Raw genomic sequence first — 24,907 nt, forward strand, 5'->3', positions numbered from 1 at the left:
GAAGAGGATCTCGATGCAGTGGCCATGGTGGAGAAGGACTTCACGCGATCGGGAGAGCGGCCTGAGGAAGTGGCCTTGGAAGATGAGGTGGTGACGCCGGCCTGGGCGCTGACTTCACCGCGAGAAGACCTGGAGCCCCTGCCCCCGCCGGGTGGCTTTAGGCTGGAGTTGGCGGTGACCCTGGCTGTGGAGCAGAGCAGAGGTGGAGTGGCAAGGAGGTGGTGCCTTGAGGACGGACGGTTGGCGGAGCCGTTTGAGGCACAACGGTTGGGCAGCTTCGGCGGAAGGGCCCTCTGAAAAACTGAACTCTAAGCTTTTGGGTGCGTGTGGGAGGCACCATGCTGTGCGGGCGCCTGTTTGAGTTGGCCTGTTCGCCGGCTCTCTTTAGAAAAATAAGGAAAAAAAAAAGTTTGAAATCCGATGGCACGAGCCAGAGAGAAGGTCTAGGCCTTGGCGCGACCGTGGCAGAGTGGAGCGGCCGGGAGCAGCGGAGGACAGCTCTGCGACGGCCTGATTGCGCAGTGTGGTCCGGCTGCGATGGAGCTGGAGTCTGCTGCCCCGACTGGCGAGACGACGGAGCGGAGGGTCGGAGGTGCGGTGCCAGTTAAGGTGCTCAGTGCCGGGGAGTCTGTGGCAGTGGAGGCTAGGCCCCGCCAGGTGTTGGAGGAACATCGTGGTGGTGCACACTGCGAAAGTCCAACCTGAGGGTGTTCACTGAAGGGAGCTGGGGACGAGCAGCGACGGCCAGGTGACTGCCAGCACGCCCGCATTGGGCCACTGGTGGTTGTGGTTCCCCCGGAGTGAGTAGGGCTCTTGCGGTGTGTGCACCCCACCTGCTGTGTGGCAGTGTCAGAGACTTTGCTGGACTGAATGTGGGAACGCCCGCGCCGAGGACGGCAATGGCTTGTTGGGGGAGCTGTGTAACGTCAGCGTGCTGGACTGTGCTTGAGATTCCCACAATGTTTCGCGCTGGGGATTCTGGGAGAATTTTGGGGTTGTTATTGTGTGTGCTTTGTGCCTGTATGGTGAGGCTGCGTCCAACCCTATGTGTGTTAGGTGCGAGTGTTCTTGACTTCCCTAGCGTGTGCTATGTTCTGTGCCTATGTTCCTGCTCCCGACCTTTAATAAAGCTTTTGATCAGACAACGCTGTCTCATCAATCGTTACACTATTAAATCTGCTTAGCATCATTATCATGCTGCACATATTTGTTAAAGCTCTTGCATTGAAGTTGAATGATCATCTCAATACCAATGTTTCCCAAAAGGGCTTGTCCCAAGGAGAACAGTATTACCTTAAACACACACGAGGAAACTGAACAGTCCAATCAGTAGACTATGATAAGCTAGCCAACTATGCTACTTTGTTTACAATATTTCCAGGCTTCAACCTGACAGCTGAATGTGGTAGAGTTGTAATAGAAATAGTAGGCCTAAGCTATAGGCTATAGGCTGTTCTAAGGTAGGCTATTGAAATGTCTAGCCCCCCCCCCAAAAAGAAAAAAGAAAAATCGAGGTTCGTATCAAACTGTGGGTCAAAAATCGCGATACGAATTGAATTGTTAGGTTGGTGTATCGTTACAGCCCTACTGTATATCGCTACAGCCCTATCCTCCAAAAATCTGTCTAAATTGGACCAAAAAACTCAGCAAAATCAGCTTAATGAGAGTAAAAACGTGACCAAACCATGTTTAAATAGTGATTTTGAATCTTGAAAATGTCTGATATGGACTCAGCATCTCCAGTAACCCCTACAAACATACTAACATTGTCCATTTTGGCCAAGCAGCTCTTATAATATGATCAATATAGGTGATTATGCTACGTTATGCTAATTAGCTCAATTACACAAATTGCCCAACATATGCAAATTAGCATCCGGCAGTTTCTGCATGCTGTACTTTCTGTAAAAGTGGGTTAAACACATTAACAACTGTAAATTTAAAACAGTGAGCACAAGAAAATCATTACAGTATGTTAAATACATCCATGATGCATGCACCAAACAACACCTTACACTAAAAGTACTGCCAAGTTTTATATGGCACCTTCCCTGTATAAAAGTGATGTTTGTTTAATAATACAAATAGAGATGACCTTTAAAACTTTTTAATTTTTATAAAACTAACCTTTAAAAACAGTGAACCAAGAGTAAACACTGATCTATATCAACCCTGTTACTCTTAAAACCAACAGAGTTCATCTGAAAATGTTGGTGGTGAGAGATGAGGCTTTTAAGCTTATTTTCTCATTATTAGCTTAAAAGGTGCAGTCACAGTAACACAGTTTATACACTTTAAAAGGTTATAAAATGTCAAACATTATTATGTCGCCAGCATAGCCTATTGACAATTTATGTTGTAAATAGCCCTACCTTATAAGCCTACCTGTAGCTTAGAGAAGCTAACAGCTTTTTATTAGGATCTCGTTTGTTAGTTACAGTTTTGTCATAACTCCCTGATGCATTTTTGCATTTAGAATAGCCAGAGCGTGGATATCTTAATTGGAAAATTAAACAATATCGGGTGCCTATGGACTAGGCTGGGTGAACCCAGCCTGATCTGCCCGCTATGTATTTTTTGATTTCTTAAAAGATTGAGCTTGGTCTGGTGAAGCCAGACTAGCCATGGACCTCAGTTACACAATGCAAGGGAACATGAATCAGCCTATATTTGCACGAACAATAACGGACAACAGCTCTTCAACTTTGGCCCGTTAAAATGTGTATGAACAGCGACACATTTCAAGGCCCATTTGGACACGTCGGTTATTTGCACTGGTTAGATGTAAAACAGCATTTCGTTTCAGACTACTGTTACTTAATTTGTGCATTAACAATAACGTTTCAGACTACTGTTACTTAATTTGTGCATTGACAATAAAGTATCACATGAACTAAAGATGACTAAAATCTTGTAGAAGAAGAAACATTCACAAAAAATCCATCCATCCAAAAATGACCTTTGTTTTTGATAGCTGTTGAAAATGGCATGGAACTGACAGAGATGTTTTTGTTTATAAATAAATAAATAAATAAATAACATTATGCTGATACCTTTTGCTTTTCCCAAATACAATGTAGCCTACAGGTGTAAGTGACCTTTCATCAATCCAGTTGCAATGGATGAACTGTGATGAACTGCCCTACTTGTGATTGTTTAGAGATTTTAAAGGTTTTATAACAATGCTACATCTTCTTTGGCTATTCTACAATCTATTCACCTTTTCAGCACCAGTAGGCTACTTTCTGTGCAGCCGCACACACACACTCAGGCATGCCAAACAAGCATAGGCCTACACAAAAGTTTCAAGAGTGGGGGATGGAGTAAAATATGGAGACAAATTAAAGTGTGATTTCTTTTCGCGGAACGGATGTACAGGACTGAGCGGCGGTCATATTTTGTACCGCTATGCGGTACATCTAGTTTTGATTAATATGTTGAATTACGGTGACAGCATTTACAGTGTATATTTGATTGTCGACTCCCTGAGGGGGTGGGCATTATAAAACATTAAAAATATCACATTAGAAATGATACTACTTGTGTTCACACCTGTTATGAGTGTGGAGGGGGGTGGGTCAGAGACGCCAGATACCATGTGGAACCTCCCGGAGGTGTTGTGGGCCTAATTCAATGAAACACCCATGAAGGAAGTTGCCTGCTTGATAACCCTAATGAAATGCCCTTGAATGCTGTTCTCTTAGTGACGTCCACAAAGGTTGATTTCTAGATAGTTGTTTTTGACTGTAAACAGGGTTCGTAGTTTGATTGGCCGCTGTGTGAAATCCTCTACGTATAACACTAGGAATTAAACATCTCTCCTGCGTATACTTGAAAAAAAAAAACACTGTTGGATTCCCGCAGAGCAAATGCAAATTCCTATTCATCATGTCACTGCTAAAATATTCTTGAAATGAGAAAAAACCTCAACTGCCACGTAGCACATTTCCCACCCTTATCACAAAATTGAGCTTATATGGGATATGTAATTGTAATGCCTCCAGACATCTGCAAATAGCAGATATCCCCCTTTTAGTGTTACACTACTCGGACTGACGCGCAGATGACGAGCAGTGACTTAGTGAATCAAGGTTGCCAATGAGGGAAGAGAGAACATGAAACAACATGCTCATGTTTGTGATGGATTCAACTCTCCCACAGTGGTATTTTAGGCAGATGCTTTTTTGTGTTGTATTTTTTGACTTTCAAAGGCCTTTGTTGTTGCTGTAGTTCACGGGTTGCCTTTTCCATTAAGCAAAGGTACAGTGTGTGAGAAAAAATATGACTAAAAAAACGTTTGTTGTTTTGGCCAACTTGATGAGACCTGAAAAGAGGGTGGCATTCAGGGATAGTTTTGGCAGGAGGAGTGTGTGAAACTCATTATAAATAAGGTTGTCATCAAAAATATGTTCTCTCTCACCGAAAAAAAAAGAAATTGACATTCAAGCCATGGGAAGAGAAAGCTCTCTATAGGCTTTGCGCAAATAGAGCACAAAAACACTATTATCTACAATGAGCACATATTTTTTACCCTCATACTTCTGTGCCTTGTACATTCTGTCCTGAGTGTGGTTAATAGGTGTATGAGTTAGTCTTTTTAAGAATATCAAAAACTGTCACTCACAATGTGTCTCTCATGTAACTGTGTTTTTTATGTTTTAACTGGACCCCCATCTGGTTTTACATAATAATAATAATAATAATAATAATAATAATAATAATAATAATGAGCTTTATTTGTATAGCACCTTTCATACACAGAATGCAACTCAAAGTGCTTTACATTTGGAACATGTAACACAATAATAAAGAAGAATCAGTCATTATCAGTCATTCCTCTTCGTTGCTGTGGCCGTTTATGATCCAATCAGCAACATATCAGAAATACTTAGCAATATATATATATAGGCTTTGCTAACAAAGGCATAGGCTAGTAAATGCTTAGGCCCCATTGATGTGGACTCTAAGTGGTTTACCTAAGTATGTTCTTAGTATGTGTTGTGATTATATGACTTTATATACAGACGTTTAAGTAACACAACAACCGGAAGACTGGCAGCCTTAACACTTAACCCCCTACAAGCACGCCATATGGCAACTGTGGCAAGGAAAAACTCCCATATTTCAGGAAGAAACCTTGAGCAGAACCTGACTTAATAGGGGGAGCCCATCTGCTTCTGGCTGGCTGCAGCTCTAATGGCAACAGTCGAATGTAGAATAATCTGAAAAAGGAGTCTACAAGATAAGATAAGTTAACTAAAGGCTCTCATTGGGTATCATCTGCATAGCTGTGGAAACACATTATGCTGACTTATGATGTTTCCCAACAGAAGCATATATAGGGAAAAGAGCAGGGGACCAAGACAGCTCCCCTGGGCCACACGGAAAGGCAAGTCATGTTTTACACATACTGTATGATCTCCTAGACTAACATAAAAATCAATAATGTAGGTTTGAAATCAGTTTAGAACATTATCAGAGACCCACCCACTTGGCAAGGCAGTGAATTAAAATGTTATGATCAATGGTGTCGAATGCCACACTCAAATCTAGAAGAACTAGATGTACCGCAGAGCGGTACATAATATGACCGCCACCCAGTCCAGCACATTTTTTCCACAAAAATAGATCACGCTGAAAGACCTATATGATTCTGTCTCACTAAATTGTATTATCCACACTCAGTTCTCACTGGTATCTGCTAGACAACAAGTACCAAAACATGATTAGTTCATAGATTTCACATGTAAAATTAATTTTATACAACCCCACCCCCATCTTGCCTGTTCATAATTCTGAGAAATTCTTGAATTGTGTGCATGTGTGCGTGTACATGTTTATGTTTATGTGTGTGGGTGTGTGTGTGTGTGTGTGTGTGCGTGCTTGTGTGTTTGCCTGCGTATGTGTGTTTGTGCATGTGCATGCATGCGTACATATGTCTACTGTGTGAGTATGTGTCATACGTATGATTACTGTGAATGTATGTGTGTGCGTGTGTATCTGTTTATGCACATGTGTGCACATGAAATGGGTTAACATGACCCCTGGAGGCAAACATACAGAAAAAATTGGTCATCCTAGGCCCTATGGTTCTCAAGATATTCACAGAAAACTGTGTCTGCCCTACCCTCCTTTCGGGGGGTCCAGTACAGCGGGGGGGCTACAGATCAAAACGAAAAACGATGGTTCCATGCTATCCATGTGGGGTTACATGCCCACCAAGTTTCGTGTACCCCGGTCTTTCAGTGTCCCGGGAATCCCTGTTGGTGTACGGTCACTAAATGTACACATAAATTATTTTATTGTAAGGCCCCCCATGAACGAAAGTTCACAAAACTTGGCATGCATTCGGAGGGTGTCATAATGATCCTACACTTTCAATTTCGTGCAGTTTTGACCATGTCAGCCAGAGATATTGTGATGCAAACACCTAATTTTTTTTCTTTTTAATTTTTTACTTGGTGGCGCTATACATTAAATAAGTGGTAATGGGATGGGTTGACATGCCCCCTTAAGACCAACATACAAAAAAAAGGTGGACCTCCTAGGCCCTACGGTTCTCGAGATATTCACAGAAAACTGTCCGGCCACCTACAGGCCAGTTGGTGTATAGTAACATAAATTAATGTGTGCATTCAGAGGGTGTCCTAATGATCCTACACTTCCAATTTCGTGCAGTTTTGACTCTGTTAGGTCACAGATACCTGCGATTACAACACCTCATTTTTACTTTTTTGTGTTTAACTAGGTGCCGCTATACATGAAATAAGTTGTTATGGAATGGGTTGACATGGCCCTTGAGATCAACATCCTCCTTTCGGGGGGTGCAGTCCAGCGGGGGGGCTACAGATCAAAACGAAAAACGATGGTTCCATGCTATCCATATGGGGTTACATGCCCACCAAGTTTTGTCTACCCCGGTCTTTCAGTGTCCCGGGAATCCTTGACGGAAATTTGGACATGCGAAAAAGGAAAAAAAAAAAAAAAAATCTGACTAAACCTATATGACCGCCGCTTCGATGCGCGGCGGTCATAATAAGGATTGAGACTTTGTTTAAGTCAGTTACCAGTCTGAAATCCACTATTTTTACTAGGGCTGTTTCAGTGCTGTGATTTGATCTAAAACCTGATTAGAATTTTTCAAGGATGTTCTGTTTTCGTTGAGGATGGATCAGCATATTCTAATCAGTCTTTTGTTCTCTGGGTTCTTCCACTTTGCACAATAACATCCTTGTCCCCTTGACATAGTTCTTGCACTGACATAGTTTTTTATATCACCTTGTCTACATTATACTTTACTCTCCTATTTGTCTATATTATTTATGCTGGTCTCTAGACCTTATTCTTGCACTGTTGGACTAATATTGGACTACTTTTTGCACTTTCACCATGACACTCACTCTTGAGCACCTTACCATGCACACATAACTAAAGGACTATGGTTGGACTACTTTTTGCACCTTCACCATGACACATTGCACCTTACCAGTCCCGGCCCTGTCACTACAAGCGTCTTAAGCTTGATCACCCTCAAGCACACTGGACTTTTTAAATTTAATTTAAATAGAATATTTAGTATTTAGTTTTGTTAGTTTTCTTATCTTCTACTGTCTTTATTGTACAGTGGAGTTTAGTTATATGTTTATACTTATACTTATATTTACCATTTCTGCTGTAAGTGCATGTTGTGTGTGATGTCTGTATGCTACTGAGACCCTTGAATTTCCCCTTGAGGATCAATAAAGTATCTATCTATCTATCTATCTATCTTGCTCACCTACCACCTTCATCTGTTCTCCAGGCAACAATCTGCAGGTCACTTCATTACCAAATTAGTCTTCATCTGACTCAGGATCTTGATACTAATTGCAGTGACCTAAATCGAATAACCAATGAATTTTCCTTCCTGTTGTTTGCTGTATCATATTAAAGGCATACAGATGGAAGAACAGGAGGATGTCAATATTAAAGCTAAAACCACTTCTCATTATGGATAACAATAAGTAAAAAGTAGTCCTGATATATTCCCATTTGATCTGTTTTGTGCAGTTACTGCAGAGTTAAACACAACCAGTCAAAATCATCATGTAATTGAATGTTCAACTTTATTCATTAAATAAATAAATACTGCTTTATGTACACAATAAATTATTTTCCAACGGACCATGCGTTCATGGACAGACCTCAAACACATTGACTTTTTTTCCCTCATGCTTATGAAATCCCATTTGTACAATATGTTCACCTAATGTTCTAAAACCATTGTTCAAACGCTCTTCCGTCATCTTTAATTCATGTAGTGAGACACCACTCCGGTCAACAGAGTCGCTCTGTAAATAACAGTCCACAAGCCCAGCTCTGCCCTCCATATCTACACACTTCTCATGACAATAGACTACTCGGCACCGGTCCATCTGGGTCCAGCCCAGTATGGTTCCTCTACCTAAAGTATTTTCACACACAAAAAAAACCCAAAACAAAAACAATATCCTTCAACGGTCATCCATATCCTTTCAATCACTTTCCCCCATCTTCCTTTCTGTCAACATGGAGTTGGGTACAGCCCTTTCCTGTGAAAAAGACCTTTCTGGCTCAGTGGGCAGGGGGTATTTGGTCAGAGAGTACTTCTCCAGGGTGGTTCAGGAAGTCTATCCTGTGTAAAGCTCCACAGTCTTTCAAAAAGATGACAACCCAGAGGGGCACCATACACAGAGGGGTTCCCAGCTGTGCTTCGCTTCCCAGTGGTGTATGAGCACATGTGTATGTGTGTGGATGTGTTCTAGTTGCCCCTCTGCATCAGCATGTTGAGGGCATAATCCATGCGTTCCCTCAGGTCGGACGTACAGCCGGAGGTCAACAGGGCGCTCAGCTTCAGGGTGGTGGAGATACGGTCCTCGTTGATATAGGTCAGCATGTATTCCTGCTCTTCGGTCCACAGAATCAGCTTGGTGTGATCGTGGTAGAAGTTCACCTGTTCACAAGAAGAAGAATGGGTCATTCAATAGCTGGAGAAAGCAACCAGTGCAACCAGTGGACTCGAACCCGTGGGCACGTGTGGTATGCTATTATTGTAGGCCATGTGGATGTGGGTAGGCAGGTGGTTTTACCTGAAAGGTGCCATCGTTGAAGAGCATCATTAACGCCCGGTCTGACTTGAGCCACTGTAGAAGGTAAATCCTGGGCATCTGGTTCTCGGTGGCACTGGTCACATCCCCACCCTGATAAAGGAAGCAAGGAGAAAGGGTCAGAGGCGAACGAGGAAGAAAAACATTCCTTCTTCAGGAAGGCTGACTTCCTGGCAAGGCGTGGGTGTGTGTGAGAGCCAAAGCAAACACTTACATCCATCAGGTTCTCCTCCATGTAGTGCGCAAAGTACTTGAGGATGGTGATTTGTCCCACAAAGCATTCAGGCACTTCAGAGACTGTAAACACTGAACAATGGCCCAACTGAGCATAGTGGTGCACAGTCCTGTAGGAGAGAAAGAGAGAGAGAGAGAGAGAGAGAGAGAGAGAGAGAGAGAGAGAGAGAGAGGAGAAGAGTAAGATATAAATGGTCACTTTTAAATTCCACTCCATTTAGATGGCAAAGATTAACTCTAGTCAGTCTGCAGTGTGCTGTACTTTTAATCTGAGTCTGAATGACAAATTGCTAGCCAACCAAAAATGAAGTCCAAACCAGTAGTCTTTCAATTTCCCTAGAGTCCTATACAACTGATTAGCACATAACCTAGTATACACATAGTACATAGTACACAAAAAACAAAAACAGTCAAATGAACAAAATCTCACCTCTTGTCAGCAAGAAGACTCATATGTGTCCCATTGTTGAACAGGACACCCACAATGTTGTCAGAGAGTTGGTAACCAAATCCGTACTTGTTGGAGTAGTCCACCCACTTGGTCACCCAACGAAGAGTGCTGGTGTTTGCTCCTTTGGGAATGCTATCAGCTGAGGACAAACACAGAGTCAACATAAGAGAGAGCCAAACAAAAGACCGACAGGACACCAGTGTTTGATTAAGATAGAGTATACAGCCCAGAGGAAACTGACGGCAGGTCTTAAGAGAGATAGGGAGACGAACCCTCACCTTTGGGCATGTGCTCCAGACATCCCCGGAGGATGCTGGCGACGGCTTCTGCCACTGTACCCGTGGTGCTGTCCTCCAGGCCTGAAAGAGACAATTACAGTGGTGAGAGACAGCTCCCTGCTGTGTACTTAATCACTGCTCTTGGCGGAGGAATGACATTTCCTCTGACTCATCTCTCGCACACATACTCACATTCACTGCTGCTGCTGCTGCAGCTGCCCAGGCTGCCTCGCACAATCATGCGGATGGCGTCTCTCCTTTGAGGGCGGCCGTCTGTGGTCAGGGGCACTTGCTTCCCAGCTGTGGACCCACCGCCCTGCTTTATTTTTTGAAACGATGGAAGAGAAGAGGTTGTATTCAGATACACTGTGTCTTTGTTTTTCTTAGCATTGTAGGCTTTGAGGAAAACAGATTTGATTTTTGTTTGCTTTTTAATCTAGAAACTCGGCATACCTCAGTGACCGGCTGGCTGATAACAGTCTTTTGAAAGTCTTGTCGCAATTTGTAGATGTCTTCCTCCTCCTTGGTGAGCTTATCTGTTCCAATGAAAAAGAAAAAAAAACAACTTATAAATCTCTGAACGCTTGCGCAATGTAAAAGCCTTTCAATAGAAAGGAAGTACAACCTCTGTAGACCCTTACACCACACTGACACATGTTGATGTGAACCACAAATAAATAAATAAACAGACATATAAATAAATAAATAAATGCAAGCACTCACTCAAAGTGTCCAGGTATTTGGCCTTGTCCTTCTTCCCGCCGAAGAGAGCGGCTGCAGCCTTTTTGAAAAAGCTCTTTGCTGGGCTGGAGACGTGGAAGTCTGGGGCACTGTGGCAGGAGCTGGGGGGGAGGTGCTCCGGCATGAAGCCCTGCAGTGGCAAAGGATGGGGGGGGCAAGATAACAACATTAAATAGCTATCAAGGGACAATCCAATCCAATAAAGAAAGTACGCACATGCCCTTTACATTATGGAACATATAGATAACTAACACCACACCTGTGTAAAGAAGTCATGGTGCAGGATATCCTCTAGGTGTGGCCTGTTCTCCGGGCCCTTGGACAGCATGCTGGCGATAAGCTGTTTGGCAGGAAGGGACAGTGAAGAGGGCATGGTGTACCGCGCCTCCCGGATACACCTGTAGGTCTCTTTGAGGTTAGTGGTCTCAAATGGTGGTCTGCCTAGAAGCATGGTGTACCTGCAGGACATGAGTAAAGCAAAATGCCGTCAGACTCAGGTAAAGTTTCATGGTTTGTCACTATGACTACCAGAAAGCTACACAGTTCTTCCTGAATTCATGTCCAGTGTCTAGCAGGGCAAGCATGAAAACATAATCAAAACAAGACAACACTCACATGACACAACCAAGTGCCCAGACATCCGATTCACAGCCGTGACCTTGCTTGTTCAGTACTTCAGGAGACAGGTAGTTAGGGGTTCCACAAATGGTCTTTCGCCTGTTGCACACTGGTTCCAATTTAGATGCCAAGCCAAAGTCTCCCAGCTTCACCTCCATGGAGTCATTGATGAAGAGGTTACCTTAACATATACAAGGTCACAATAAGTTAGACTATATACCAGTCAGCTAAAGCACATTGCTACAACTTGTAATATACACGTTATGATCCCTTGAGCTCATGACCATGTAAAGCACTTTTTATAGTGATGTGGTGTCTGTTGAAGAAAAGCATACCTAATTTCAGGTCTCTGTGCAGAATCTCTTGATCGTGGAGATACTTTAGCGCGGAGACTATCTGTCTGAGGTAATACCGCACCTCGGGCTCAGTAAGCACTTTACGCGCTTTAAGAATGTGTGCTAATGACTGTAAAAGAGAGAAAAGGAGAAATGGGTAAAATTAGCATCATATATCACATATGGTAAGTATTTCACTGAACGATAATAACTTCTTCACATTCAGTACTCACTCTTCTACTGCAATATTCCAACAGAATGTATATGTTGTCTTTATCTTCAAAATGATGATAGAAATGAACAATGTTTTTATGGTGGAGTCCTCTGTGGAGTTCAATTTCTTTGTCAATCTATAGGGAACAGAGACCACAATATGAAAACAGGTGGCTAAGCATACCAACGCAAACGGTTGACAAATCCAAGACTGCACCAAGTAGCTATAGACATATCCTCACCTTCTCCCGTTGATGGGGTTTGGACACGCGCGCATGAGGAACAATTTTTGCTGCATACACCTTGCTGGTGGAGAGGTCGGTCATTTCGTAGCATTTTGCAAAACCACCCTATACCGAAGCAAAACACACGGAATCAATGATGGTCCGTCAAATCGACAGCAGGCGATTAATATGCCGAAGAATGAAATGGAAATTTAAATACCTTCCCCAAAACTTTTCCACGGCAATAACATTTCCCAGTAACGGGGTCTGTAATGATCCTGGACAGCTCTGATGGCATGTGTCCATGATCTTGTCCTTTCTTCCACCGCATTTCACCGACTGTGCTTTGGTCACTCACTGTCTGTCTGCTGGCTGTCTGCACATAGCTGGTATTCTTCAGTATATCCATAACGGAGCTTTCGTCTCTGTTTTGGCACTCTGAGCGCGCACCGGCTTCTCCGCTGAATATAAGAGAGGAGACCGCCCTCAGTCTGGGTTTCCTACGTCAGAGTTGGGGGGGGGGGGGGGGGGGGGGGCTCATTAACAAGGCTCGGAAGTGAGCTATTTCACATGACGTCTAAAATCAGCTTGTATCCATGTAGGCTTCAAAATCATGTACTTTTATAGATTGATGTGTGCATAATGTTAAGCTTATTCGCGAATGCATTAATCGACACAAAATGTGATGGATACAAGTAAGACATGAGAGGTTAAATTATGCTATGTTGGACTGGTGAATTTCAACGTCATAAGGCTTATTATACATGTTCATATCCACAATTAGCAGAATTACCACAAGAAGATCAATATTTGTTGTTATGGAGAAGGAAAATAGTATATGGAATGTGGATTCATGGGCATTCTTCTTCATGACAGCAACAGGCTGCAGCGTCATCTGGTGGTATCAAATTCAATGGCCAATGGTTATTGAGGCAAAAGTGATTTGCGCCAATGTTTAGGCAACATAACAACCACCAGTCCTAGAATGATTTCCTAACTGATTATGATTTCCTACAGTTCCATACTGTAATGTAAGGCTTACTGCAAATGTATCTGCTATTTTATTTAAATATGCGGGAGTGATTTCATATCCAGAAATAATTGTTTTGCATTAAACATTTCCCTATTATGCATGTAAATCTGCAATTTGATAGCAACGTGTAAAGAGGTCAGTTGCCTGACATGAAATTAAATGAATGCCTTTGACCAAAATGTTATCAGACACAATATCACATCAAAATTTCACCTGAAAATCTGAAACTGCATGTGACAAATGGCCGTTTAGTGCCCTTATAAAATAACTGCATTAACTGTGTCAAAACTGCAGTTCCCTGAGCATCAAAACTGCAGTTTTGGAGGAAATATTTGCCGTTCTTGTGCAGGAAATGCAGTATTGTGGAAAAACTGCATAGTACTGTAGGCTACTTTACTGCAGAAATTCAGCATTTTGAAATACTACTGTACCGCACTGTACTTTGAAAAAAACTGCAGTAGCCAATAACTGCCCTTACAATTAAATACCCATTGGTCATTTCAGTTGATCAAAGTCCAGGAGACTTGTCTTGACATGTCTGATATGGCTATGATGTGACACACCCCGAGTCTTAGCGGTCTCCTCAAAATGGGGAGGCTAAAAATATAGGGAACATAGCCTACAGTAATATGTTGGAGCACTAACAGTAAAGACAGATTGGCAGCAGTCAGGACTGCCAAGAGCCAGCATGACATTGCCTGCCATGGCCTCCAACTGCTACTCTCACCAGTTACACGTGGCCCAGACAAAGGCTCTGAGAACAAACAGTCATCCTACAACATGGTGTCTGAGCCCAGCGAGAGGTTCCTCGTGCCGAAATACCAGCTGCAAGCCTGCACATGGCTAATTTATTAGACTGTTTGTTACTACAGTACCTGCTGATGTATGAATGATAAATGAATGTCTCCTGGGGATTTCAAATGCCACTCTGCGTGTTTGTGTGACTGTTCCTTTATAGCACCACACAAGGTAACACATGAGCAGCCTACACAAAAGATTCATGATAGGATTTAATTGTTATTTTCGCATTTTTTTGGAGTCAACTATAAATATAAAAAAATAATTGCACTTTTCTGAGTGAAGTTTCATTATGAAATCACTGACTATGGGTAATGCAGTTGTGTGTGACTACATGGACAGAATGGCTTCACAATACTAAGTCCAAAGTTCCATGTGACTGTGGATGTGACAGAAATTATGATATTTGATACAAATAAAGGCGCGTCTCCTGATCCAGCATCTCAGGTTAGCTGTGTAGGGGGAATAGGGGAGAGCATTTGGCACCATTTGTGCTACAGATCTCATCTTGTACAATAAGATCAACGTCCACCGTCAAGTGGACAAAAGGGAGTGTTTATACTGTGTCTATATGCCTTTGGCCGTGGTGTAGGGGGTTTGGAGGAGATGGCCACGCACAGCTCCCATGTCGTATGCCCAGGCTTGGTCGAGACCCTGTCCCTCAGAAGCAGAGCAGGGCCAGTGAGGGAAGGGGAATCGGCAGGCTACAACCCGTGCTTCATCAGGTAGCTCCTTCAACAGCTTCTCCCCAAGTACGTCCATCTGAAGGCAAGCAAACACACAAACTAATCAACAAACAAAAACAATTTAATTATATTCAATGTTTTATTTACAAACAGCCTCATGGAGCCCAGCTTGAACATGCACCTTGATCCTTGACCTCCCTGGACCATGCACTATATGCTTTATTACAGTATATACTATATGCAACAGGGGCAACAGAAAACTCTCTTTTAGGAAGAACACACACATTTCCTTCATCCATATAGCCACTATGGACCTTGGCATCGAGTGCTGACAAATTAGCACCTCTGTGGTTTGTACAATGACGCTGAAGAATAAAATTGATGTGCATTCATCACAACTTCCTGTTTTCTAAGGCTTACCACCTGCATGCAATAACTGTGGGGTCTTATCGTTTCAGGTTCCTGTTGCAGTGTATAATCAGATGTAATTCTACTTCAAGCATGAGTAGAATTACATCATTGTTTAGATCTGTGTTCTGTTCTGTTTAGGTCTGTGTGGTAAGTAGACACTCATATGCAAAACTTCATATTAAATGATCAAATCTGATTGTAGAATGATTGTAGAATCTGATTGTAGAATGATTGTAGAATGATTGAAAATGATTTCACATGCCAAATTTGACAAAAGGGCAACTTGAACAGTATTTTATATGAGCGGGACAAATATTGTTTCCAACAGTTTGAGCAGCTTTCGCTAAAAAGCAGGGTACAACCTGAAATGCTTAATTAGATCCCTATTACTCAATCAATTCCTTTCAGAAAAGAGCAGCCATTATAACAGCTCAATTCAATGCACTGCACCGAAATCAGGTTTGCAGCTGAAATCCTATGTAAATTAAATCAGTCTGGCATTACAAATGAGATTTTATGGATGTATTTGTCTTTGGTGAAGATGAATCAGTTGTTACCGCACAGACGAAGGCAGACTATACTCTTGCATCTAGGTATCTGTGTGAAGTGCCGTTTGCAGCCGTTCAACCACCAGCCGGCAGCATGACTCATCACGGCGTGACAGAAGACTGCCTTTGTGATTTATGCTGTTGAAAGTTCTAATGTGAACTGAATGCCAGTGTATATGTTGGGGGGGGGAAACTCATGGGGTTGTGTGGCATCCGGCCAGTTCCACAATTGTGTGGATCGTGCCTGAACAGACCCCTTTGGGTAATGGGGGTGGGGGGGTGGTGCTGTTGGTGCACGTGAACGGACTGCTTTCTCTCCAAAGCCACGCAAACTGCTCCACGGGAGGCGTGTGGTCTGGTCCACTGGTCCACTGGTTCTGCTGACCTGCGGCACAACGTCTGTGCAATCATTGACCCACGGCTGCTCTGCTCTCCCGTGTGCACTATTCACGTGCTACATGCAGAAGGGGCAGGACTATGGAAGTATAAATGTGCCAGAAGTATTGAATCTGAATGTTTGACATTGAATTAAATACCTGAAATAAACACATTGGAATAACGCAAATGTATTCTGTCCTGTAATTTCACATAAAATGAAACAAAAAAAAATTGAATAAAAAGGGTTGAAATGAAAACAATTGTAAATGTGTAACTGTCAAATCGGTAAGTATGATAATCAATCCGTAATTTTTCAACATCTGAAATTTAGACTGCTAAAAATTGAAAATTGCGAAATTCAGATTGAAATTCAGATCGAAAAAGTTCAGATCTCTGTTCACAGCAAAGATTCTAGAACGCAAGAAGAAAAGAGTGTCCAATCAGATACTTTGTATACATTAAACGCAGCTTAGCTCGAGCTCGCGAACTGGAGGAGACCTCTAGTGGATCATCAAAGTTGTGGTGCCACTGATCAGTGGGAAGGACTAATGAACAGAACAGAGAACAGACCTACACACCCAAACAACAAGCTCCTTGTTGGTGCCCCCCCCCCAATCCCAATCCTCCCCCACCTTTCTTATGCAGCCCTTGCCACTTAATATACTACTAAACCCCTCTTCTACTGCACTTTTTACCCCCCCCCCCCCCCCCCCGCATAAATGCACAAATAGGCTGACACCAGACATAATTTCACTGCATTTCTTACTTCCATGCATATGCATGTGACAATAAACTTCCTTGTATCCTTGTATCCAAACAACATGGCTGCTCCACTTAGGACTAATGACACTTCCATACCGCAGACAGTTTACGCCATCTCATTTGTGCTGTATGTGTATGAATGCAGACATTATTCAATACAGAACACACAGGCACACATACATACACACACACACACTGGATTTGACAGTCTTTTGCCCTCTGCTATGAACCTATATGATACTAATGTGACTTACCACACCTGGGGCCAAGAACACGGTCACATTGTTGTAATCTGACAGGTTGGTCTGTGAAAGAAGACAGACAAAGAGAGACCCTTGACCAGAGTAACTGAAGCACAAGTTCCTCAAGTCAGTCTATTCTATGCAAGAAGTACTTATTGCTGCACTAACATGCTGTTGTTGTTCTGTACCCTGATTGTTTCAGTGGCTTTGGATAAAAGTGTCAGCCAAGTCACTAAATATAATGAGGTTTGCCATTCTCATGAATGCATCAGTCTTTTGTGAGAACACCCCATCACCACCACGTACCTTCCAGAAGTCTTCAGAGACAAAGGTGGCGCTGCCAGGGGGCACTCCTCTTAACCACGCCCGCACCCGGGCGCTCGTCGTCAGGATGGAGTTGATTTCATAGCCAGTGCAGCGCAGGCCAGCGGCGGAGGCAGCAAACACCTGGGCGAGGGAGTGCAATCACACCCATTAAGTGACCACCTCAGAGGAGGCAAGTGCGCTCATGTCGTGTTTTCTCACCGCATTGCCAGCAGAACAAAGTGACACGCTTGTCTGGTTCTATTTGTGTTGAATAGACTCTGTAGAGGGACATGAGACCAGTGGTTCTTAACTGGTTTTGCTTTGGGACCCATAGTTTTCCATGTTCATTAAGTCGCGACCCATATATTTTTTTATTGATCAAGCCAACAGATACGGTGAGCTACATGAGACACGTGAAGTGCCTGTAGGTTTACTTGTTTGGAACATGCTGGTGTTTGGCATTACATTTGTGAAGTCTTCAACTCCTGATGTCCCCCTTCAAAGTACTCAATAGGTTTGTCTCTGACAGGGGTGCTTTGTTTCCATGTTGCATTTTCTCTTATGTGCCAGCAATTCAGTGAACACCGCACACTGGGGTTTCGGTTTTGTCTCAATTTAATTGAAACCATATCCTACTTCAAATATTATAAGGGTCATAGCCTACTTGTCACCGCTAAAATTATGTCTAACATAACCAGTCACATAAATATTGTCTATGTCCATGACAATGACTGACATAAAAATGTCTATTAAAATAAAGGTCCAACATTAGATCTGAGGTAGCATTTTTAAATAAGTTATTTTGTTTTTGCTTGTTTTTAACTACAAGCTCCGCGACCCACCCAGAACGGTTACGCAACCCACTTTTGGGTCCCGACCCACCAGTTAAGAAACACTGCTGTAGACATTGACCAATATAGACCTCCTTGTGATGGGACTGACCCTGTGAAATGACCCAGTGGAGGTGTGTAGAGAGAAGTGCAGAGAATGGACATTGAATCAATGTTCATTATAGACATGATCAATGGGCTTTTTCTTTGGAGTACTTCGGCCTTCTGTTTTCCAACTTGGTAAAAATTTGATGATCAAATACATCTGATGATTTTCAAGATTTATTCTGTGATGATTCTGTGATGATTGTTAGGACAATGTTGGTTAGGTCAATCAAGCCACTAAAGTCTTTATGTCTTGATGAAAATCAGGGTTGTGCACAATTCGAATTGCAATTCTGCTTCCTGTTTGCTACCTCAATTGAAATGCAAGTGAAATTCAAGAATTGAATTGGAATTTGAGAGCCAGTTTCAATTCAATTCTGGAATTTTGCACAAGCCTGATGAAAATAGCTGACATCCTACAATATTGCTTTGACATACATGTCCAGTGTACTTTTATAGACTGCAACCTGACATATATAACTGACGTATGATGTCAGTTGCAGTGATGTGTTCTACACACAAACAAACATGACAGCCAGCCACTCCAAGAGACACCGTTCTCAGACAGCAAAGCGTTTAGTGAGGTAAGCAAACCAGAGTGCTCCAGGCTGGTCAACTGCTCATCCTCACGCCATGACTCACCAGTCTCCCGTCGCCTGATCCCAGGTCGACCAGACGACCCCTGCGTCCATGCAGCAGGTTCATTACATTCTGCGTCTGTGTTTTACTCGAGGGCAAGTAGGGTACCTGCATGGCATTGAGCTTTAAGTCATTGTTGACAAGAGCAACAGACAGAAGCCAAATAAATGAGGACACCTGTGTATCTGTGGTGCTTTGTGAAGTACTATGCAGCACGTAGACTATGAGATAGTATCACCTAACTTCACTGGCTCCATACCATACACATTAAGGTCAAGCTTTTGAATGTGCACAGGCATTTTTCAAGATCAGGGCATTTGTGGAGGATGTCAAAACAGAAACATCTAAAGAAAGCTAGACTTGGACAGCCCATCTGTCCACCCTCATGAGTAAGGCTACCTTGAGGCTTATGGGTACTTTCCGAAACCCAGGAAGTGCAAATACAGACCAAAGTCTGTAGGCACCTAGAAGCAGAGCTCCGGTACAAGCAGTGAATATAGGATTGTCCAGCTTTTGCTGATGTAACTTAATGCTTCTGTCCTGAAGAATGACTTCGATGTCATCATCCATGTTAGACAGCCCCTAAAAGAATAGTGATTGAAAATGTATGTGTGGGGTTCTTATCCAAGCAAATAAAAGGCTACAATTATCGAAACTAATTGAAACTATGAGTAAAAAACATGATGATATGACCAATATTTAAAAGCTAGAAAAGAATATAGAAATCGTAGGCTATATTTTAATATATATATTCCTTTATACTGTAATTGTTAACTGCAAGATAAACAAGTGCAGTACCACTTCCACCCATAGGAGGGCTTCAGAGTAGGCCTAGCACTCTTCCAAGCAGAGTATTTTCTAGAAAGAAATCTGCGACAGACTTTCCAACTTTTCCATGCGAAGAGGAATCGGTTTACAGGTGGTGAATGCATTGTTAGAGCTGTTGGGAATGTCGAACGTCATAAATAACGTAGCCTAACCCACTTAGAATGCACACAAAAATAGAAAATTAGACCAACCTGTTTATATAGGCTTCTAACAAATTAACCAAATTATGTACAAATTAATTGAAGACACATTCAAGCTGCATTTTATTTTGTATTTCATAATGAGTAGGCTATCTACAAATTGAATTAATTTACATAAAGACAGTTTTACGAGCAGCCTACGTGAGCAACCTACCTGTAGCAATGCTTCCCCCAGCAGTTGGTAGTTCTTGATGGTCGTATTACACAGCAATCAATCTGTCTAAGGTATTTCCCACCCACGTCTAAAGTTGTGTAGGGCGGAAACCGGGGCAAACGAGTTTAATGGTGCATTCAGAGCACCTCGGAATGACAAGGACCGCCCCCATGGCTACTTTGTTTTTTCGACAGCAAGTGTTCATGTGCTTTGCCATCGGAATGTGTGACAAACACGGATGCCACAACAAAGGTTAAAACATACACTCACTAATCCTAAACAAACAACTGTATTTGCTTAAAATATAGTGTAAGATGCTCGTGAAAGAAAGATATGCAGCTTTCAAGTGACAAAAACGGCAAATTCCCAAGTTCACATTAAAACTGTTGGACATGAAAGGCCACATGGACTACAAACGAACTACAACGTGACGACAAAAGTGATGACGAGCCCCTAACTGGGCAACTCTGTTAGCAAAATCTAGCCCGTTTCCGACCTCTGACTCACACATTAAGTGACGTGAATGACGCGGAGTGATGATGTTTTCACTCAGAGAAAGGTTTTTCCGAAGCCCATGCACTCTAAAAAACATTGGGTTAAAAACAACCCAATTTCAACCCAACCACTGGGTAAATAGTGGTCGAGCCCAGCACTGAGTTATATTAGCCCAGAAAATTGGGTTGTTCGGTCAACCCAATGAGTAGGGTTGATAGTCTAACCCAAACATTGGGTTATCGTAACAAAACTGTTAGATTAAACCTACATAATTGTTGGGTAGGCTATCTTATACAACCCAGGATTTATATTATTTTCACTGTCATTTCTGGGTTATGCTGACCTAATTTATGGGTTATTCTAAGTATCTTATTTTTCTCCTTAATCCAATCACTATTAATTGATAATAATTCAAATAAATGTTTGCAAATCATTAATGTTACAATATAATGTTTTAAAATCCATCCAATGGGCAACAATAGCCATGCAATGAAATAAAACAGTTCGACATTTATTTATTTGGCAGTTTATTTTTTGAACAGATAGCTAGAAAAAGCTTGTGATACTTCCATGAAGGCAGGCAGATTCCACCGTCTGTTTTGGGGATCACCCCTTTGAATCAAAGAAAAAAAAAAAGTGCATTAATCACTGTTATTTACAGAACTTTATATCAAGATTTTCATGAACCATTATCATTGAATGATGTTGACAAACATTAAAAATCCACCAGGAGAAAAATATTAGCGCAACACACTCGGACACCATGACCACCTATGGAGTTGTTATAATAACTTGTAGCTTCTAGTTCTAGTTCGGTTCTGTTACCGGGTAACGTTAGCTAAATGACTGTCTGATGCTACAACCAGAGCCCGTCTTCTCTGCTACAACCAAAAACACCCAGTAACGTTAAGTTACATGGCTATAATATGAAGCTACCCTGAATGAATTAATAAGATGTTGTTTGCCATTATTATTACCGTACGTGTGGCTTGTGAAGAGACTAACATTCAGGGCTGTCAAGTTTTGAAGTTTGCAAGGAGTGAGACTTTAGGCGTGTTCGACTTGAGGCAGATCTGTGCAGATCTGACTTGATGTGATGCATGCTGGGTTGAACACAATGCATACTGGGATGGACGCAATGCTTGCTGGTTAGAAATTCTGTCCGACTTCTGTCAGCCGGGGAGGGACTTACCACCGTGACACCATGTCACATGACCTTAAAATATCGCGGGAGTCTTAGCCTGCAGTCAGATCTTGCAGTTGCCTTCCACAAGCTGCACGAGCTAAAACACACCCTCATGACGTCAGTTCAAAGACGTGATAGGGCCATTTGGGAGGAATGTCCTCATGATATGACGGGAGTCTCATGCTGCTTCTTTATGTTGGAATATGCGAAAATAAACAGAAATCCAAGGGATACCTTCTTATACGTGATTTCTGCAACAATGGTAGGCTAGCCTACTGAAAACGTTTGGATATTCTGTTATTTTCTGCTGTTGGCTAAATAGATAGACACACATATAGGGGAAACACTTGATATTGAATTTATGTGCTACAATGCAGGCCCGTTAACTGTATGACAACAGTGGTTTATTTAAACTACATCATAAGAATTTATTTCGTCAGTCATCATGCTCATTTTAATGAGTAAGAATGAAAGTTCTGCTGTGTTTATTGCAAACAACATTCCGCGATATCTCCCGCGATGTCTCCCGCGAGTCACGTCAGGCAGACTGTAGCCTGTCTGTCCGGGATGAGCTGCCCTCTGTTGTAGCTCTTCCCGGCTAGCCTCTGAAGATCACGTTTACGTAGAAAGCCAGACCAAGTCAGACTCAGTCCAAGTCGAACACACCTTTTGTTTCTCAGGGTGGAGGGGCGTGGCATTGGCACAGTGCCACGCCCCCCTCCCCCCTGATCGAAGTACATGAAAGTCCTACGTCTGCTTGAACTACTCGTGGCGCCACACCCCCTCCCCCCCATCAACAGACCCACCCTCCCCATGTCCCATCAGAGAGCACAAATTCCATTATTTCAAACACACTGTTTTATTTATTCTAGAACCCTATAGTAAATAATAATAAATGTATTATTATTATTTAAATTATTATTATTTATTATTAACATAAATTATAATAATAATTTCACCCAAATGGGCCCTTTGAACAGCAGTGGCTCATTCTGCTAGATCTAAACAAACAAATGAGAAAAAGCACATTTAGCCCCAAAATGGTCTCTTGAACAGTGGTGGTTCTGTCCGTGTCTGTGTGTGTTTATGAGTGATGTTGTGTGTTGTAAGTGTTTGTGGCAGATTTTGATGGCTTGATGACTGATACTGGGGGCTCCCATTTAAAGCACTGTGGTTCAATGTCAGCCATTTTCACAGTCATGAGGCCATCCTTAAAAATATTCTTGTTTGCAGTAACAGCCAAAAAAATAAAAAAATGGGTCGGTAGGTAGGTCAATATTTTTTTTTTCAAGATTTAAAGTAAAAAAAAAGTAAAATTTTGGTCATGGTGATTACGTAGGAGTGAATTTAAACAAATGTGCATATTGTGACGTAACTGACTGGGTCCTCAACCCATGCCTTCAGGCGCATCACTGCAAACCTCAATCTGATGCAGGTTATGTAAACCAGCCTTTCTCAAACTTCTTTGACCTGAGGCCCAGTCATGGCAGACTTTGGGGTCATAGGGCTCATCTACATGTACCCAACCCCACTCCCTCCAAATCAATCACAATCATTATTATGCCTATATTGTTATACATGCACTTTCACTTAAATGTTTTGTGACATGCACATCAGAGGACTGCTTTACTAATGTAAGATATAATTAGTTTCATTGCTTTTGCTGCATGATGCTTGCATAAGAAAAGAAATACTTCTCAAAACAGCAACAATTATATGGGTGCTATTGTTTTGGGATGTTTCCCTCATGCAAGCATCATACATTGGTAGGAAATGAAGAAAAAAATACATGTTTTTTAATTAAGTTTAATTTGAATGCCTGAATGTAAGGATTCAGGAAACACAATACCAGCTTTTTTGGCGAGCAGATAGGCGTAAATCACTGAGCTGTTGATCTTTAACAGATAGAAAGAAGGCTAGAATAGCTTTTGGCCACGTTATATTCAAATGTGACTATACAATACTCAGTGCTATACAGTGTATTATACAGTCTCTGCTCTGTTTCTATGGAAGTTCCACAAATCAACGTTGTTTTATTAAGTGTCGTTAAACAATTAAATAGCATTCAACAGGTTGAAGCAGAGCTTTGATACCAACGTTATCGATTAGTTTCAGTTTCTCTCGCGCAGACGCCTGCATTGAATGAACGCTCATACCACCACTTTATTGTATGGCTCCATGTTTAATGACATTGATAGCAGAAACGTTTGTTTTCTTTTTTTGTCGGTCCGCGTTATCTTGATCAACTGCGCAGCAAATTATCAGACGAAGCACCGGGCATAATTTTACTCCACGATTCCGCGGACCAGCAGTCTCCACGTTGCGGACCCACATGAAAACAAAACTATTTCCTGATTGGTTGAGAAATCCTATTTTCTGATTGGCCGATAGGTTAGTAACTGAACAGCAGTTGAGCTGAATGAGCGCACAGACAGCAAAGTTGTGACACGTTTGTAAAATATAGCCCTTAGAAATTTCTGTGCGGGCAAGTTAATAATTTCTCGGAGTGAGAAATGCCATGTGTGGCGTGTGAGCGTGTGAAGTCATTGAAATGCGTGTGTCTCAAGCTCAATGCGTGAGACTTGAGAGGTCTGGAGCAGCTCCATAGACCTCCATGCATTCTGCACTCGTAGACGAGCGCCCTCATGTGGAACCACAAAAGGAACTGCAACCAGTTCAGAAACCGGAAGTTTTCCGAGAGTGGCAGTTCTCCCAGTAATTAGACATTAGGCTTGTTCGACTTGGACTGAGTCTGACTCATAGACAGTAAAAGAAATGGACGAACAGACTCCGTCGTTTTCAATGGGAGGGCACTGAGTCAAATAGAACGATTTTTCAGTTGGTCCCCCCAGTACTGCGCAGACTCACACTTAACTTCGTGACGTTAGCCATCGAACTGAATCTTGTAACTCATATGATAGATACACAGAAATTCTTCTCACACTTCCTTCGCCTTCAAAGTCATCAAAGTTAAACATTTATTTATGTATTATTATTAATATCATCCTCACCAAGTCGTGTTAATGTTGAAGCTACCACACATGATCATCTTCAAAAACAGTCATGCTAAAACAAAACAAAAAAGTT

The 24,907-nt window shown here is 42.2% G+C and overlaps 2 protein-coding genes and 1 long non-coding RNA gene across 6 annotated transcripts; 1 reads left to right on the forward strand and 2 right to left on the reverse strand.

Moving 5' to 3' along the window:
• Positions 1 to 8,088: 8,088 nt before the first annotated feature.
• On the reverse strand, positions 8,089 to 12,672 carry plk2b (polo-like kinase 2b (Drosophila)). Its single transcript, XM_042101897.1, has 14 exons — positions 12,440 to 12,672; positions 12,238 to 12,345; positions 12,016 to 12,132; positions 11,783 to 11,912; positions 11,445 to 11,628; positions 11,089 to 11,287; positions 10,812 to 10,959; positions 10,542 to 10,624; positions 10,281 to 10,407; positions 10,089 to 10,169; positions 9,790 to 9,949; positions 9,340 to 9,469; positions 9,108 to 9,218; positions 8,089 to 8,971 (listed from the first exon to the last, which is right to left on the reverse strand). The coding sequence occupies exons 1-14, from the start codon at positions 12,626 to 12,628 to the stop codon at positions 8,780 to 8,782; spliced, it is 1,959 nt and encodes a 652-aa protein (XP_041957831.1). The 5' UTR covers positions 12,629 to 12,672; the 3' UTR covers positions 8,089 to 8,779.
• Positions 12,673 to 14,249: 1,577 nt separating this feature from the next.
• si:dkey-190g11.3 (uncharacterized protein LOC567059 homolog) lies at positions 14,250 to 20,275 on the reverse strand. 4 transcript variants are annotated; one of them, XM_042101989.1, is made up of 5 exons: positions 20,140 to 20,275; positions 18,961 to 19,065; positions 17,384 to 17,524; positions 17,090 to 17,140; positions 14,250 to 14,812 (listed from the first exon to the last, which is right to left on the reverse strand). In XM_042101989.1, the coding sequence occupies exons 2-5, from the start codon at positions 19,021 to 19,023 to the stop codon at positions 14,618 to 14,620; spliced, it is 450 nt and encodes a 149-aa protein (XP_041957923.1). In that variant the 5' UTR covers positions 19,024 to 19,065; positions 20,140 to 20,275; the 3' UTR covers positions 14,250 to 14,617. The 4 variants fall into 4 exon arrangements, 3 of the variants coding, with proteins under 3 accessions (XP_041957923.1, XP_041957922.1, XP_041957924.1); XR_006033713.1 differs by lacking the exon at positions 20,140 to 20,275 and adding an exon at positions 16,081 to 16,170 and having other exon boundaries at positions 14,728 to 14,812; positions 18,961 to 20,129; XM_042101988.1 differs by lacking the exon at positions 20,140 to 20,275 and having other exon boundaries at positions 18,961 to 20,116.
• LOC121715937 lies at positions 15,136 to 24,506 on the forward strand. Its single transcript, XR_006033714.1, has 3 exons — positions 15,136 to 15,220; positions 17,574 to 17,577; positions 24,496 to 24,506. It is a non-coding gene; the product is annotated as an uncharacterized LOC121715937 (long non-coding RNA).
• Positions 24,507 to 24,907: the final 401 nt, after the last annotated feature.

This window comes from Alosa sapidissima, chromosome 8, assembly GCF_018492685.1.
Source record: "Alosa sapidissima isolate fAloSap1 chromosome 8, fAloSap1.pri, whole genome shotgun sequence".
Classification (NCBI taxonomy): domain Eukaryota; kingdom Metazoa; phylum Chordata; class Actinopteri; order Clupeiformes; family Clupeidae; genus Alosa; species Alosa sapidissima.